At 40.0% G+C, this 15,188-nt stretch overlaps 1 protein-coding gene across 2 annotated transcripts in view; it reads left to right on the top strand.

The window, feature by feature from the left end:
* The first annotated feature begins 7,274 nt into the window (after positions 1-7,274).
* The window catches only part of AGPS (alkylglycerone phosphate synthase), a 52,507-nt gene continuing 44,593 nt past the window's right edge, over positions 7,275-15,188 (top strand). The window contains exon 1 of one of the 2 annotated variants that reach the window (XM_039339347.1): positions 7,275-7,555. In XM_039339347.1, coding sequence (XP_039195281.1) covers positions 7,368-7,555 — 188 coding nt within the window. In that variant the 5' untranslated portion in view covers positions 7,275-7,367. The other variant, XM_039339349.1, reaches the window with a different exon arrangement.

Below are 15,188 nucleotides of genomic sequence, written 5' to 3' on the forward strand. Positions count from 1 at the left end.
CTTCAATTTATTTGTGTCCTCCTTCTCATTGTAAAAAAGTTGGTCACCTTACCTAATAGAACTTGCAGCGCAATAGGACGTGGGAATTATCCTCAGCTTCTCCATTGCTACATGTACACCTTCTCTCAGCTATTGGTATTTTATCATATCTGCCCTACAGGAGTGCTGAGGGGAGGATATTAAATCTGGCTCTAAAAATATTATTTACTCTTACGAAATCAGGTCTTTGAGACAACTTGCTGGTTCCAACACACTCCAGTTAATCCAATTTCTGCTGTGGAAAGGTACAAGATGTTACTTGTAATGATGACTGGCTATCGTTTTGCTCTTCCCCAAGAAATGAGGAAAGGTCTAATAGTTTTTGTTTTGTCAGTTCTTTTGGAGGTCCCATTGTAGTGCTTCAAATTTGTTAGAGATGGGGGGAGAATTAGTTTTACTTACAGTTCTCTTTCATGTCAATTGCTTCTCAATTCTAGGCTATTTTGTAGAATTCAAAGGAGGAAGATGTCCCGGGCTAACAGCATAGCGTTTCTTCCTTTCCCCCATTACTATCAGTTCCAGGCAAAATCTGTTATCTGTACTTATCTTCACTATCGTCTCATCCAAACAAAGTTAGTTAAATACTAAAAAGGTAATTATATAATAAAATAATAAAACTTGAGTGGACCTGCTGTAAATGTGTGTTGCTAGACTGACAGCTCAGGTTCCTCCCTGTGGAATTCATTTTAGTCTTGTTATTTTATGAATTTATGTTCTATACCACCCAGAGTCATGTCTTCTGAGAATGGTGGCCATATAAATATGATAAATATACAGAGGTGCCCTTGAAGCCTCATAAATAAATGGAGCTACATCTGGAAGCTTCAGTTGGTGTAGAATGTGGTAGTGCAGACATTTATGTGGGTCCTGAGGACAACACCGGTTAAACCTCTGCTCCACAAGTTGCATCGGCTACCAGTTTGTTTCTGGGTTCAATTCAATATCCAAACAAACACAAAGACAAAACATAGCAAACTCCATTTTATCCCTGTAATCATGATGGCGATGTGATTGAAATTATTTTCAGATGTGAAACTATACAAGCACAGAATGTATTTGAAAAACCAGCTTAGGAAACTCTTATTCTAATTATCTAATATAACAGGAAAGTAGAAGAGATTTTAAAAGAAGGAAATGGGAGAGAGGGAGATGAAGTGGGAGGAGGAAATGCATGCTTCACAACTGAGGTAATGTTTGGAAATCTGTAAAAGACTGCTCTAAGAGCATTCCTAGCCATACCTGTTTATTTTAATATTTTTCAAATGCCAGTATGGAACATCCTATATTCATTTATGAAATCTATTCTCACATAAGGAGTTATAGCCAGTGGTGGGATTCAAATATGTGAACAACAGGTTCTCTGTGTGGATGCCGCTTCTGGAAGTCCATTCTGGGCCTGGGCAACAAAAAAATAGCTACCGGTTCTGCCAAAGTAGTGTAAACCGGTTATAGCCCAGGAACAGCTCTGCATCTTATTGATTTCACATCATTTGTTTTGGGGAAGTAAACTTATTTATTTTTGATTTTGCTCCACTTGACTGCTCTCTTTGTTTGAATTGCTGCAGTTCTGGATATACAGTAATTTGGTAGCCTTTTCCCCATTGGCCAGAATTTTTGCTTCCACCTATTTCTTGACTCTTGGGCTCAAACTAGCCATTGCTATCTCTCCAGAACTCTTCCCCAGCCCAACAGAGGTTCATCTTATTCACAGAGCTTTATACTGTATATACTATATCTTACCTCTCTTCCTTTATAGCTACTGTTGTAATATGCAGTCAGCCACAAGCTTGGAGAAAAAAATGCCTGATTGTAAAATTGCCAGTTTATTTTCACAATATACAAGCTTGTTTATTTGTTTGTTTTTTGCAGTGCAACAAAGGAATGTTGGCTTGGTGTCAAGAAGGATTTGAAAGATTTCAGTATTTCATTTCATATTATCTATCTTCTTTACACAGCTTCTCTTCAAAGAAACATTCCAGGGTTTTTGTTTGGTTTGTTTTACAAGCCATCAGACACATAACACAATCCATTTACTAAAAATCATTAATGAGGATTGGATTTCGGAAAATATTTTAATTTGTGAAATGCAGGTACAGGGAATGCAGGGTTGTTGGTTTTTTTACTCCACAACCACACATACTACACCCTACATACTCCACACATACTACAGAGAATAAGATATGAATTGGATCACATTCTTTCCTCTTACATATTAGAATGAGAGCTGGGAGGGCCATTAGACTACTAAATCCAAGTTCTTACTTCATATAAGAATTTAAATTAAAGTATTGTAGAGAAATGGCTAACTCTTTTTGAATATACCAAGGGAAAGGGAGTTCACTCAGTTTCTGGATAATTGGTTCTACTGACACGCACATTGTGAAATGTTTTGTAATATACAATTAGATTTTGTGCAGTTCAAATGTACAGGTTATCCTCAATGTGCAACTTGAGGATAAGATAAGATGAGGTGAGGTGAGATAGATGATAAAATAAAATAAGATAAGATAAGATAAGATAAGATGATAACCTTTATTGTCATTTTTTTACTATGGGCACAAAGGCACACATCAAAAATGAAATTTAGTTGCCCGCTCTCAAAGTGAAACACATACATGACACACACCTAAACATACTATATACAACATATGTATAGACCCACACCCCTACATATACATAACAAATAAACATTAAATACTGTCCATTTTGAATATATGACAGAAGGAGGAAGCTTGAGAGTTCGCAAGGTTAATGCTGTATGGATGAAACTCTGGCTGAATCTGGATGTTCTGTTTCGGATACCACGAAGCCTCCTCCCAGAAGGTAACAAGGAAAACAGGTCGTGAAGAGGATGTGTAGTGTCCCAGATAATCTTACGGACCCTGCTCAAGCAGCACTTCTGTGCTATGTCCTGGAAGGGAGGGAGGGAACTGCCAATGATCTTTTCAGCCATTCCCACCACTCTCTGCACCGCCTTCCTGTCTGAAGTAGTGATGCCTCCAAACCAGACTGTGATGCTGTATAACAGGATGCTCTCATTCGTCCTCTGTAGAAAGTGGTGACCATGTTAGTGACCATTTTGCAATTTAGTGACAACATTGAAAAAAACCTATTTATAACTGGTCCTCACACTTACGACCATTGCAATTTCCTCACATTATGTAATCAAAATTCAGGCATTTGGCAACTGGCATATATTTATGATGGTTCAGTATCCTCAGGTCATACAAACGCCATTTGCAACCTTCCCAGCCAGTTTCCAAAAAGCAAAGTCATTGGGGGAATATCTGCGCAATTCACTTGACTAACTGCAGTGAGTAGAGTAGAGTAGAGTAAAGTAGAATAGAATAGAATAGAATAGAATAGAATAGAATAGAATAGAATAGAATAGAATAGAATAGAATAGAATAGAAGGGAACTTGGAGGTCTTCTAGTCCAGGGCTTTTCAACCATTTCACCCATTGTACCACTTTTAGGATACAGCAATATCCGAGTACCACCAGTCGCCTAGCAAGGTGTCAAAAACTTGATGACCCAAAAAAAGTGATAAAGTACAGGTAGTGACTGTTCGAAGTTACAATGGCACTGAAAAAAGTGCCCCCCAAGCCACAGCCCAGCAAGACACCTGCCTGCCCACCTGGTGGTGCTCTTCCTCCTTTCTGAGGTTTTCATTGTTGTGAGCATTTCTGTTGAGGATTGGCAGCAGGGGTGGAGTGGGGGGTGTTTGGTTTTTGTTCCCAGCGTCTGCTGGGTGGTTGCAGCAGGTTTTGGTCACTTCACATGACCCTGGGACACTGTGACCATCATAAATATGAATCAGTTGCCAGGCATCTCAATGTAAATCACAAGACTCTGGAGATGCTGCAACATTCCAGCTGATTGGCGCTACTTCTGCGCTCAGCAGAAGCGCCAGGATCAGTGCCGAGCTCCAGCTGGAGCCTGGTGCTGATCCTGGCGCTTCTGCTGAGCCCTGACAGCCCTGCAGCTCGTCGTCTCTCGGTCAGGCTTGTGCGGTACTGCCACCGGTTCAGCTCATTCCCCTCCCCCACTACTTTTCTAGGAGGGTCGCGTACCACCTGCCAGGTGCCAATGTGCCACAGGTGGTACCCGTACCACTGGTTGAAAAGCCTTGTTCTAGTCCAGCCCCCTGCTCAGGCAGGAGAAGCTATACCATCTTAGACAAGTGACTAGCCTCTTGTTGAAAATCTCCAGTGATGGAGTGCCCACGATTTCTGGAGGCAAGCTGTTCCATTGGTTAATTGTCCTCAATGTCAGGAAGTTTCTTATTATTATTTTAATAACTGTGGCAAAAAGTTCATAAAATCAGCCATGACTCACAGCAGCCTTGCTTAGCAATGTAAACTCTGGTTCCAACTGTAGTTGTAAATCAAAGACTACCATTACAATATTATTCCATACTCAGGGAAAAAGTCTATACTTTTTTGCGTAATATATTCTTTCAGATATTTGAAGAATGCTTCATTCCAACACTTCAGTTATCTTTTCTCAGGTTAAACATGCTCAACTCTTTTAACCCATTCATTGAATTAATTCTAGTCTTATCATTATCCTTGCTGCTTTCTGGTGAACCTATGATAGTTTGAGACATATTCTAGTTTCTCTGAATCCATCTTAAAGAATGATGCCCAGAACTGGTCAGAATAATCAAGATGAGATCTGATCAAAGCAGAATAAAGTAGAATGACTGATTCCTGTCATTTAGAAATACACTTCTCTTTATGCTGCCTTCAATTACATTTTGCAGCCCCAACATGCTGCTGATTCGTATTCAATTTATAATCACCTATTATAAACCTACAGTTTCATAAGCTAAGTCAGGTACCTTACATCTTATATCATATCTGTACATTGCTTTTTTTTTTTAAAAAAAACCCTGAATGAAGAACTTTACATTTGTCTCATTTAAATTTTACTGTGGCATTTTCAGTCCAATCAAGACTGTAATGCATTTTATATTTACATTCAAACTTGCAACATCATGTGACATGTCGCGATGTCTCCTGACTTTTTGCCATTGCCGGCAATGGGGTGTGTGCGGTTTTGCTATGATGCATCAGGCCCGCAGGCTGGCAGTTTGACACCCCTGGTCTAGAGGTAAGACTTGCCCCACAGGATTTTATGTCACATGTAAATTTCATAAGTGTTGCATCTACCTGTTCATTTATGACCTTAATAAAAATGTTGAACTAAGATCACATCTATGTAAAGCTTGAGGCACTGTTTTGGTATTTCATTCCATTAGATGAGAAACCACTGATAATCCTCTGTGGATGTTTGACTGCCCAGAAAGTACCAAAGATGCTACAAAAGATAGATGGTTTTTTTGTGTGCCTGCAGTGTGGGACATATGATTCTTACTTGTGATATAAAGATGATTTTATTAAATTGGGAAATTAATCTGGAAATTAATTTATTTTTTAAAAAAATAAAGTCCTATTTTCTGTGAAATGGGGGTTGTATTGGAAAATAGGTGGGTCATGTCACTGTTTTATACTCAGGTTTAATTAGACTCATTATGTTAAGTCTTCTAAAAAACTAATCATTGTATGATTGGTCATGAGTATCTCTTTCTTTCTAAATAGGTACTTTAATAGGGCAACTATTTGAGGCTATTTGAATGAAATTTTCAAAAACATTCAAAATTCACCCAGGTTCCAAAATTAGAAAACTACATTCTCAAGTATTTTTTTTAAATTTGTCCTTAGTTTAATGATCAGAGAGTACTTAAAAAAAAAAAACTATGAAAAATGTGTGGGTGTTCTTCTTAAAGCTGTTCTCTTGAGTAACACTTAAACATCATTCAAAAGAGAAGTGCTTGGCATCACCCAGTTACTCAATCTCTTTGGTTAATTTGTTTTTAAGAAATTGGGAAGGTCGATTTTTACAATGAGGCCTATTGTATTTTTTATTTGCTTGCTTGATGACCATAGATGAGGAAAAAACAAACAAACTTCCTAAATCAATATGTTTATCAAAATCTATTCTTGTCTGTGCATAGCTCAGATTCAAAGTCTTCTAACTGTGGCTGTCATAAGATGAAATTTAACTTTCTGAGGTATTTTGCTAGACTGTAATAAAAATATCCAAGGCTATTGTTAGTTCATATTTTCTAAGACACGTAAACTGATGCTGTTTCACATATTTCTTCAATTGCTATTGTTAGTCTAAAATATTGAAGAATTAAAATACACTGTTAAGCAAGGCTATTTGAAATGCTATATTTCTCCACGAGGTGACATATATATTTACATGTATGCATGCTCCAAATACTTATTTTATTTGAACTTCTGTAAGGGGGGAAGGGTATGGAGAGAGAGATGTTTGCCTTTAACTTGGAAATAAGAAAGTTCATAAGAAGACCTAAAATAAACAAGAAACATATGGAAGATCAGACCATGACATACAGGATCCAATCCAGATTACTCTGGGAATTACAAGTATGTATTCCTGAATTCATATATTAGTATACAGATTGATCACATTTTTTCATTGAAAAATAAATATATTAATAATACTGTAATTTATAATATAATTATAGTATAAGAGTTAGTTTGGTCTAGTGCAGGGGTAGGCAACCTCGGCTCTTTTATGACTCATAGACTTCAACTCCCAGAATTCCTGAGCCAGCTATTCCTGAGCTATGCTGGCTCAGGAATTCTGGGAGTTGAAGTCCATGAGTCATAAAAGAGCTGAGGTTGCCTACCCCTGGTCTAGTGGTTAAAGCTTCAGGCTATAATTTCCATGGAAATTGGTTCAAGGCTTCACCCAATGTTTGTATATAAAAAGATGACTTAAGTATCACCATCCTGGCAACATTTGCAGAAAGCCCTAACATTGGGTTAAAATTGGTTAATTAATTGGTGGCTGTGTGTGGTGAAAATCCAGACAGAGGAATAAGCAGACAATCAATGCATTGTATATATCTGAACAACTGAGTGAACAATTGTACAATTAAACACAGAATACCATTGTTGCAAAACTCTACTCTGCTAAATGCCAGGTTCCACAGCTCCAAAGCTAAATCAAACACCCTGACGAAGGCAAGTTCAAAGACCCTTTGAAGGTTTCAGAACTTATTAAACTGGAGGCGGGCGGAGCCATTCAGAAGAAGGCGGGAGCACCAGCTCGCCCTGCCAATAGGGGCGGAGCACCCCTCTCCTTTTTTTTTTTGTCAATGCTTATAAATGGGCAGAGGAGCGAGGGAGAGACGCAGGCGCGGTGCACGACGGGGCCATTTATAACTGCTATTGGACACCGTGCGCATCTTTTTACCCCAGCGGCGCCTGACGGCGCAATACGGAAGTGAAATGGCGGCGGCGGCGGCGCCGGGAGATGCGGGAGGTGGCAGTTCCCAGTCTGCCGCTCACCGGAGGTTGCGAATCCTTTCGGGTCACCTGCGCAGCGCTTCGGAGGTCCACCTGTCAGCTAGCCAGTGCAGAGGGCGAGCAGCCGCGACGCCAGCAGGATCTCAGTCAGGCACCTTTCCCAAGAGACGGTAAGCCAGGGGAAAGCTAGTCGAGGGCGGCAGTTGCGGATTCTCGTCGGTGGCTGCGGGCTTCCCGAGAGGCCAGGCCGTCCGCCGCCCGCCCGCGTCCTGAGCGGTGCTGGAGAGAGGAAGGCAGCGCCCTGCCCTGCCTGTTAGCTTGAAATGTGCCGCCAGTCAACTCCTCGCGCGTAATTCCTGCCTGAGAGCCAGGTAGGTGGTAACCCTGCTCGCTTGAAGTATCTTGGGGCATTCGAAGGAAATATATATCTATATATTAAAAAAACAAAACCTCTTCTTTGTGGGTCTGGAAGGCGGGCAAATTTTATGATGTCCCAGTGAATCCTAGCGGCCAAACCTGTTGGTATCTGTAGAGGAGTTTATACACTGAGAAGGTTGATAATTTACTTACTTTTTGAAAGTGCTATCACTGACTTCAATAATGCAGTTTGTTTAGTTCCCATACTTAATTCTTAGTTAAGCACCTACACTTATACTTGCATACTTAATTCAGCAGTGCAGATTTAAGTTTGCACCTCCCTACAGTTCTTGCTCACTATGGCATGACATTAATTTGAATGCTGTAAGGCAGGGGTTCCCAACCAGGGTGTGTGGGTGTGTGAGAGAGACGATATTCCAGGGTGTGTGAAAACTTGGGTTTTCAAAATTATAGTGTATATGCATAATTTGTTGCTGTTATTTCAAACTTTTGGAAGGGGTGTGAGAATATATCAGAAGCATTCTAGGGGTGTGGGGTATAGAAAAGGTTGGGAGCCGCTGGTGTAAAGTCATGCGAATTTGGGACATTGCAGGATGATATAGCTATATGCTCCCGTTCAGTCATGAACGTCTGACAAAAGACATATTCACAACATTTTATTAGAAACACAATGGAAGTCACCTGGTTAGTACTCCTAAAATAGGTTACATCTCTACTTTCATTATTGAAACTATCCAAATAGGCCTTTGGATTTTCCTCATGTTTGCCTTTTGTTAACATTTGAAGGGATCTCTAACTTGTTCTCTTCTTTGGCCCTAAGGAATTTTGTTACATTTAGCCAGGATGGCTTAGACTGCAGCTTGCTAAAATAGTAAGGATACATGTGTGTGGGGGGGAGGGGGATAGAGGAAACATGTCTTTTTGAAATAAATGTACATATTCTTTAAATAAAGGGCTGTTCTGAGCAGAGCATATTGGAAAAAAATAATGAGCTGTGGGCCTTTAGAGTTCAGTCTGTGACAATAGAATAATAAGGGAAAGTTTTGGAAAGGTGTGCAAAAAATAAATGAGTGAATGCTCAAAATAGAATATGTATGAGCCATACTCTATGTATTCAGAAGCTTACTAATGAGCTTACCTGAAATAAAATATTCTTTGAGTCAAGCAAAACTCAGGTGATTTCATGGACATGTCTGCCTAGTGTTTTGGGCGCCAACATGGAGATAATTTGCCATTCTCTTCAAGGATGCTATTTTGCCTTCATAATCTAGTATACAGCCCTGGGATTCCATGAGGATCTTCCATCCAAGTATTAAAGAGGGCCAACTTTGCTTAACTTCTGTGTCCAGATTGATGCTGCCACTAACTGATTTTCTTGATATAAATTTTTAAATACCAATGGAAAAGAATTCCAAGTTCATGTTGAAATAGGTAACTTAACTTCATTCCACCAACAAGAAATACATATTCTACAATACTTGTCAAGTAAGTTGTCCTTATGCATATTGTCAACCTCCCAGGAAAACCAGACAGGAAACTTGATTAAATAAATTAATTCTACTTTATTGTAAGGCCTACATTAATAGAATCTTGCAAATCCGGAAGACTCAGGTTTGGGAGGTACAAAGCTTGAAATGGCTTGGATTGGGATGAATACTCACAATCTTGGTTAACAACAGCGACATCAATCGCAGCCACAAGAGATGTTGAGATTGCTGATGCTAATTGATGCAGTTACATGATGTTATGCTTTACAACCCACATTACTTAGGGACGGAACTTCCACTCCCAACTATGGTTGTAAGCCAAGGACAACCTATGTCAGTGATGGTGAACCTTTTAGAGACAGAGTGCCCAAAACCCACCTCCTGCCCCCGCTCCGCCTCTTATCCTGCCTGCTCCTCCCCCTGCCGCACCCACCCACAGGCCCACGCACCGCCTCCATGGCCCGCCGCAGCAGATCACTCAGCCCTGCAGCACCCAGGCAGCCATGCCCTTCGCCCACACCCCACAGCATCATCTGCATGCTATGGAGCGCGAGGGTGGAGTCTTGTTCTTGCTGTCTGGCTATGTCCTTGGCTGCGCTGCTCCGTGCAGGCTGCGCCTGGGGGCGACTCTCCTCCAGGGGGGCTGCTGGTGAGGAGGGGGCCGCAGGGGGAGGTGGGGCTGGGGCGACAGTGCGCGTGCCCACAGAGAGGGCTCTGAGTGCTGCCTCTGGCATGCGTTCGCCACCACTGACCTATGTGTTGTGTAGTACCATGATACACAAAAGACTTTACAATAACAGAAAACATCGTTACTGCATATCTTGTACACTCCAAACTCTTAACATTTTTTCAAGATCTCTAGTATCCTCACTGTTGTTTTCTAAACATACACAGATCTTTCCAGAAGCCAACTAGAATTCTCTACTGCTGACCAATAGGAGAGTGCAAAAATACAGATAGGTAGTCTTGCCTTATTTTATGGCGAGAAAAAGAAAAGTGGCTCAATTTATAAGTGGTGAAATGGTGACAAAATATCTTGGCACTTTAGATTCTTATTTAATGATGAACTGGAAATATCTTGTTGATTTGTGCTAAAATGCTAAAATGAGGCAAGGTAGCTACAGAACTATAGTAAAACCATAAGATGTTGTGAGGTTAAATGGCATAAACAACTAATGCATGTAATAGAGATAACCCTTCAATTTTTTTGTGTACGTGTAGACTCCTGACAACTACTTAGACAAGTCCATGCAATGCAATTTACTCAGCTGCATTTTCAGAAGTGGCTTGCCATTGTCTTTTTCCTAGGATTGAGAGAGCATTCCTGGCCCAAAGTCACCTAGCTGGTTTTGGGCCTAAAGAGGGAGTAGAATTGATGGTTTCCTGGTTTCTAATCCATTGCCTTTAACCTCACTAAAGTGTTTCTTAATCCTAAATTAGAGGAAGAGAAACAAATGAAGGTAGGTTACAATATGGGAAGAATGTTCAACAAAATCATGAACCAAAGGTACACCTCCTGCATATTTTTATTTCTTATGTATTATTACTATAGCTTTTATGCTACTTCATTGCTGGAGATTCTGACAATTATATTGTTAATATTAAAAGATTAAAAACAAAAAAACCCAATACAACTAAAACCAATTAGTGTAATGAGCCAGTCTTTAGCATACTGTGTACTTGTTCTCATATGCCTTTCTGATGAGCCATGCTTTTCCAGTTCACTGAAAACATAAGGAAAAAAGTAGTTTAAATAGTCACTCAGTAAATTGACCAAAAAGAGAACTACCGTAAATGCCGGCGTACAAGGCGACCCGACGTATAAGACGACCCCCGTCTTTATAGCCGGGCCGCATTCTTAGAACGTCGTCTTATACGCCGGAAACTACCAGTATTTCTGGCGTATAAGACGACCCCCGTCTTTGGCGCCGATTTCAGCGCTCGTGGAAGTCGCCTTATACGCCGGCATTTACGGTATATTACTAAGAAGAGCCCAGAGTCTTGAAAATGGCATTCCCTCAGTAGTGGGTCTCTGAGAAAGCTTTGTCCCCTAGTTCTTACTAGACAGGCGATTCAACTCTGAGAAAGGAATCAAAGATATCCAGTACCTGAGTAGTTTAAGGTTTTAAAGATGAGCACTATAAATTGCACCTGGAAAATAATTGAGAGCCAGTGCATCTCTGATAAAAGCACTGTTGCATAGAAAATCTCAATGCACCGACAATTACAATAGGCTGTTGCAAATGATAGTTAGTACCTGAGGCATCACTGTGTTGAACTTTCCCTGTGTTCCTGTTTTTTATGCTCCATGTTCTTTGCAGCTTCAGATTTTCTTTACCTATATGGTAACATCAGCAATTGATGTCTTGAAGGCTCTTCCTCAGATCATCCTCAGTAATATGTTGAATGCTGTCCAATTTGAAGGGCTCATCATCAGCTATCAACTCTACAACGAACCTGGCTGAAGCCATCTTGCTCATTCTAGGTTGCCACATGTATGGGAGGGAGTGTGGAGGATCTTGGCTAGTCTAGACGTCTTTCTGTTGGTTATATTAGGGTTTGGCCTTCTTGTTAGAAAGCCCGCCAAACTATTCTATTGGGGAACGTAGCTGATTGCATAGCACTGGGATGGGAAGTTTGACTTTGTAATAGTGTAACACTTTGGAGGGAATTTTAAACTTGATTTCAGTTTTGACCATGCCGATATTTTGTATCCAATAAACATGTTCTTTGAGGAAGCCTCTAGCCTCGGAGTACTGATTTATTTGGCTCTATCTATCGCAGTGGTTCTCAATCTTTTTAATGCTGCGACCCCAGCCGGTCATAAGTCGAGGACTACTCAACTGGTGCAGCACCGTTTGCAGAATGGGACTTTTGGTGGGTTCAGCAGGGCAGAGACAGCCTGGACAAATCCTATTGGCTTTTGAAAGCCAATAGAATTAGACTCTATTCAAGAGAGTCTATTCTATTGGCTTTCAAAAGCCAATAGAATAAAAGGGAGTAGCACAGCTAAGGAAAAGGGGAAAAAAATGGCGGACTGAGTTGTTTGGCGACCTACGTGAAATTGTCGTTCGACCCCAAATGGGGTCCCGACCCAAAGGTTGAGAACCACTGATCTATGAGAACCATGACGCTGGCACTGTAAAGTTAATCATCTCATATTTTTTATCTTTGTGATTTTCTTGGTAAAATGCAGGAAGTTTATTATTTCCTTCTTTTGTACAACATGAATTGATGCCTTTGTCTTTATCACTAAAATGATTATCTGCCTTCAGCATCTTATACTGCTGCTCCCTCTAGTTATCTATTTGCTTTAGCTAGTCAGCTGAGATGACCTTCATGCCTTCAGTGACCCTTCTGGGAATATATAAACTTGGCATATACTCCTGAACAGTCCCTGTGATGAGACAACATGGCAGTCTATATGGGAGACCCTGTATATAAAAGTTCATGGTTAATCTTGATTAATTCATTCAATACCTGTTAACTCATTCAATACCTGTTCAAAGTTACAACAGCACTGAACAAACATGTAATAGCTGTGGTGGTTACGACCAGTCCTCAAAGTTCCAGCCATTCCTGCACCCTCGTGGTCATGTGATTTCAATCTGGGCACTTGAAAACAGGGTTGCACTTATAATGGTTGTGTTATCCCAATGTACATGATTACAATGTGTGACCATCATTGGCAGTTTCCCAGAAGCAAATTCAATGGAGAAGCCTACAGGCTAGGTTGTTTGAGTAAGTCTCTCCCACCCACACACCTTCCCTGAACCTCATTGCATTGCACTGTGCCTCACCATCCAGTCGCACATCATTGCCAACCATTCACACACACCTGCCACTTGTGCACCCTTGAGTTCCCTTTCCCATCTAGCAACAGCTATCCAAGCCCCCTACGCTTGCCCTGTGCCTCCCTAGCCACCCGCACCCCATTGCTCTCTCACCCAGCAGCAACTATTTACTTGCCTGCCAGTTAAGGTCTGCTTGGGACTTGCAACTTCCTGTCAATCTCTCCACTGGCTTTGGCTGTTGGAACTGGCAGGACGTTGTAAGGAGGAGGCTTAATGACCCATGATCCTGGCTTAATGATGCGTGGGGACTGCAAGGATTGCCATTGCCAAGCAATATGATCAATTGATACTATGCTTTATGCCTGCATCACTTAGTGATGGAATTGCCTTCGTAAGAATACCCGTATTTGTATTACATGTAAAGGATATTGTTTTACCAATTGTACTATATAGTTTTCATCCTAACATGAATCTAGTCAAAAGTAATAAAACCATTAGCATTTATTGATTTCTCTTATTTCCAGGATTTCTAGTAAAGCGTTTGGATAGTGTTAAGATTTTTTTTTTCTGTCTTGAGATTAATTGCAAATGGACTCATCGCTTTGTGTGCTTTGGAAACAAAAGAAAATCATTCCCATATTCCCATTGATCAGATTTCACATTAGCCATGACAGCATCTTTACATATCAGAAACAAGATTGCACGTAGTAACATAACAACAATAGCTTCAGAAACTGCATAGATAAACATTCAAATAATGGAATTACATTCTGTATGTCAGCACTAGGATTTACATATTCCTCTTTCTCTGAGTTAATGAGTATTTATTCCATGTTTAAATAATAATTATACCTGTCCTGAGATGCATTTGTTTATGCTTTACCAGCTTCAGCCCTTACACTGTCTTGTGTTACTACATGGGTTGGGACACTGTGTGTGTGTGTGTGTGTGTGTGTGTGAGAGAGAGAGAGAGAGAGAGAGAGAGAGAGAGAGAGAGAGAGCGCAGACTGCAACAAACAAAAAATTATTTGTAATGGCAAGCAACCAATCAATTAACAAAAACATAATTAAAATTACTCAAAAATTGTAAAATCAATATAAACTGTGACAGTGTTTCTTAAAAAATGACTCTTGGGGGTCCACACCATCAAAATTATTTGCCAGATATTAAAGATACTTACAAAAATTTGAAATAGTGTCACTCTTCCTGTTATTTTTTTTTGTCTGTTTAAAAGATATAGGCATTCTTCATCAAAAATATGTTAATATTTAATGGTCTAATATTGTTATTTTTGTATGATTCAATAAATAAATATTCTATGAATTTTTAATATGGTAAATAGCAATGAACATAACCCATATAGATAAAAACTTTTTTTAAATGTCCTCTATTTTTTTAAAAGTAGGGGATTCTGAAGGTAAAAAGTTCCAGAAACACTGCACTATTATATGATCATAATGAAAATGTTTATATAACATTATGAAATGATGTTTGCAAGAATTAAATTTATTTTCACCATCTTGGGGGGATACAGAGTTCTTAAATATAGTATATTAAATTATCTATTTAATGTATGTGTGATAAAGCACATAACCATTAGATTGCCTATTAGATCTCGATGCATTGCCATGACTTCAATATTCTTTGAAATAACAAGGCTTGAGATCCAAGGAACAGACACTATATTTCCCTATATCCTGTCTCCTTTATGTTTCAAAGCTATCTCCTTGCAGCACCTTGGAAACTTATTTTCAAAGTAGAGTATGAGATATAAATATTCCCATTTAGGTAAGATGGCATATAAGATAAAATAAAGGGTAAAGGTAAAAGTTTCCCTGTCCAGTTGTGTCCGACACTAGGGGACGGTGCTCATGTCCATTTCTTAGCTGAGGAAGCCAGCGTTGTCTGAAGACACTTCTGTGGTCATGTGGCTGGCATGACTATACACCAATGCACACTGTACGCTATTACCTTCCCTCCAAAGTGGTATCTATCTATTTGCATTTGCATACTTTCAAACTGCTAAGTGGCTGAGGCAAGAAAAGGAAGTCATCATGCCATGCAGTACTTCAGTCTTGAACTGCTGGTCTTCCAGCCGACAAGACCAACATCTTAATCACTAGGCCAGTGGTTCTCAACCTTT

The sequence above is a fragment of the Crotalus tigris genome, unplaced genomic scaffold (assembly GCF_016545835.1).
Source record: "Crotalus tigris isolate CLP2741 ecotype Arizona unplaced genomic scaffold, ASM1654583v1 scf7180000017733.2605024, whole genome shotgun sequence".
NCBI classification, from domain to species: domain Eukaryota; kingdom Metazoa; phylum Chordata; class Lepidosauria; order Squamata; family Viperidae; genus Crotalus; species Crotalus tigris.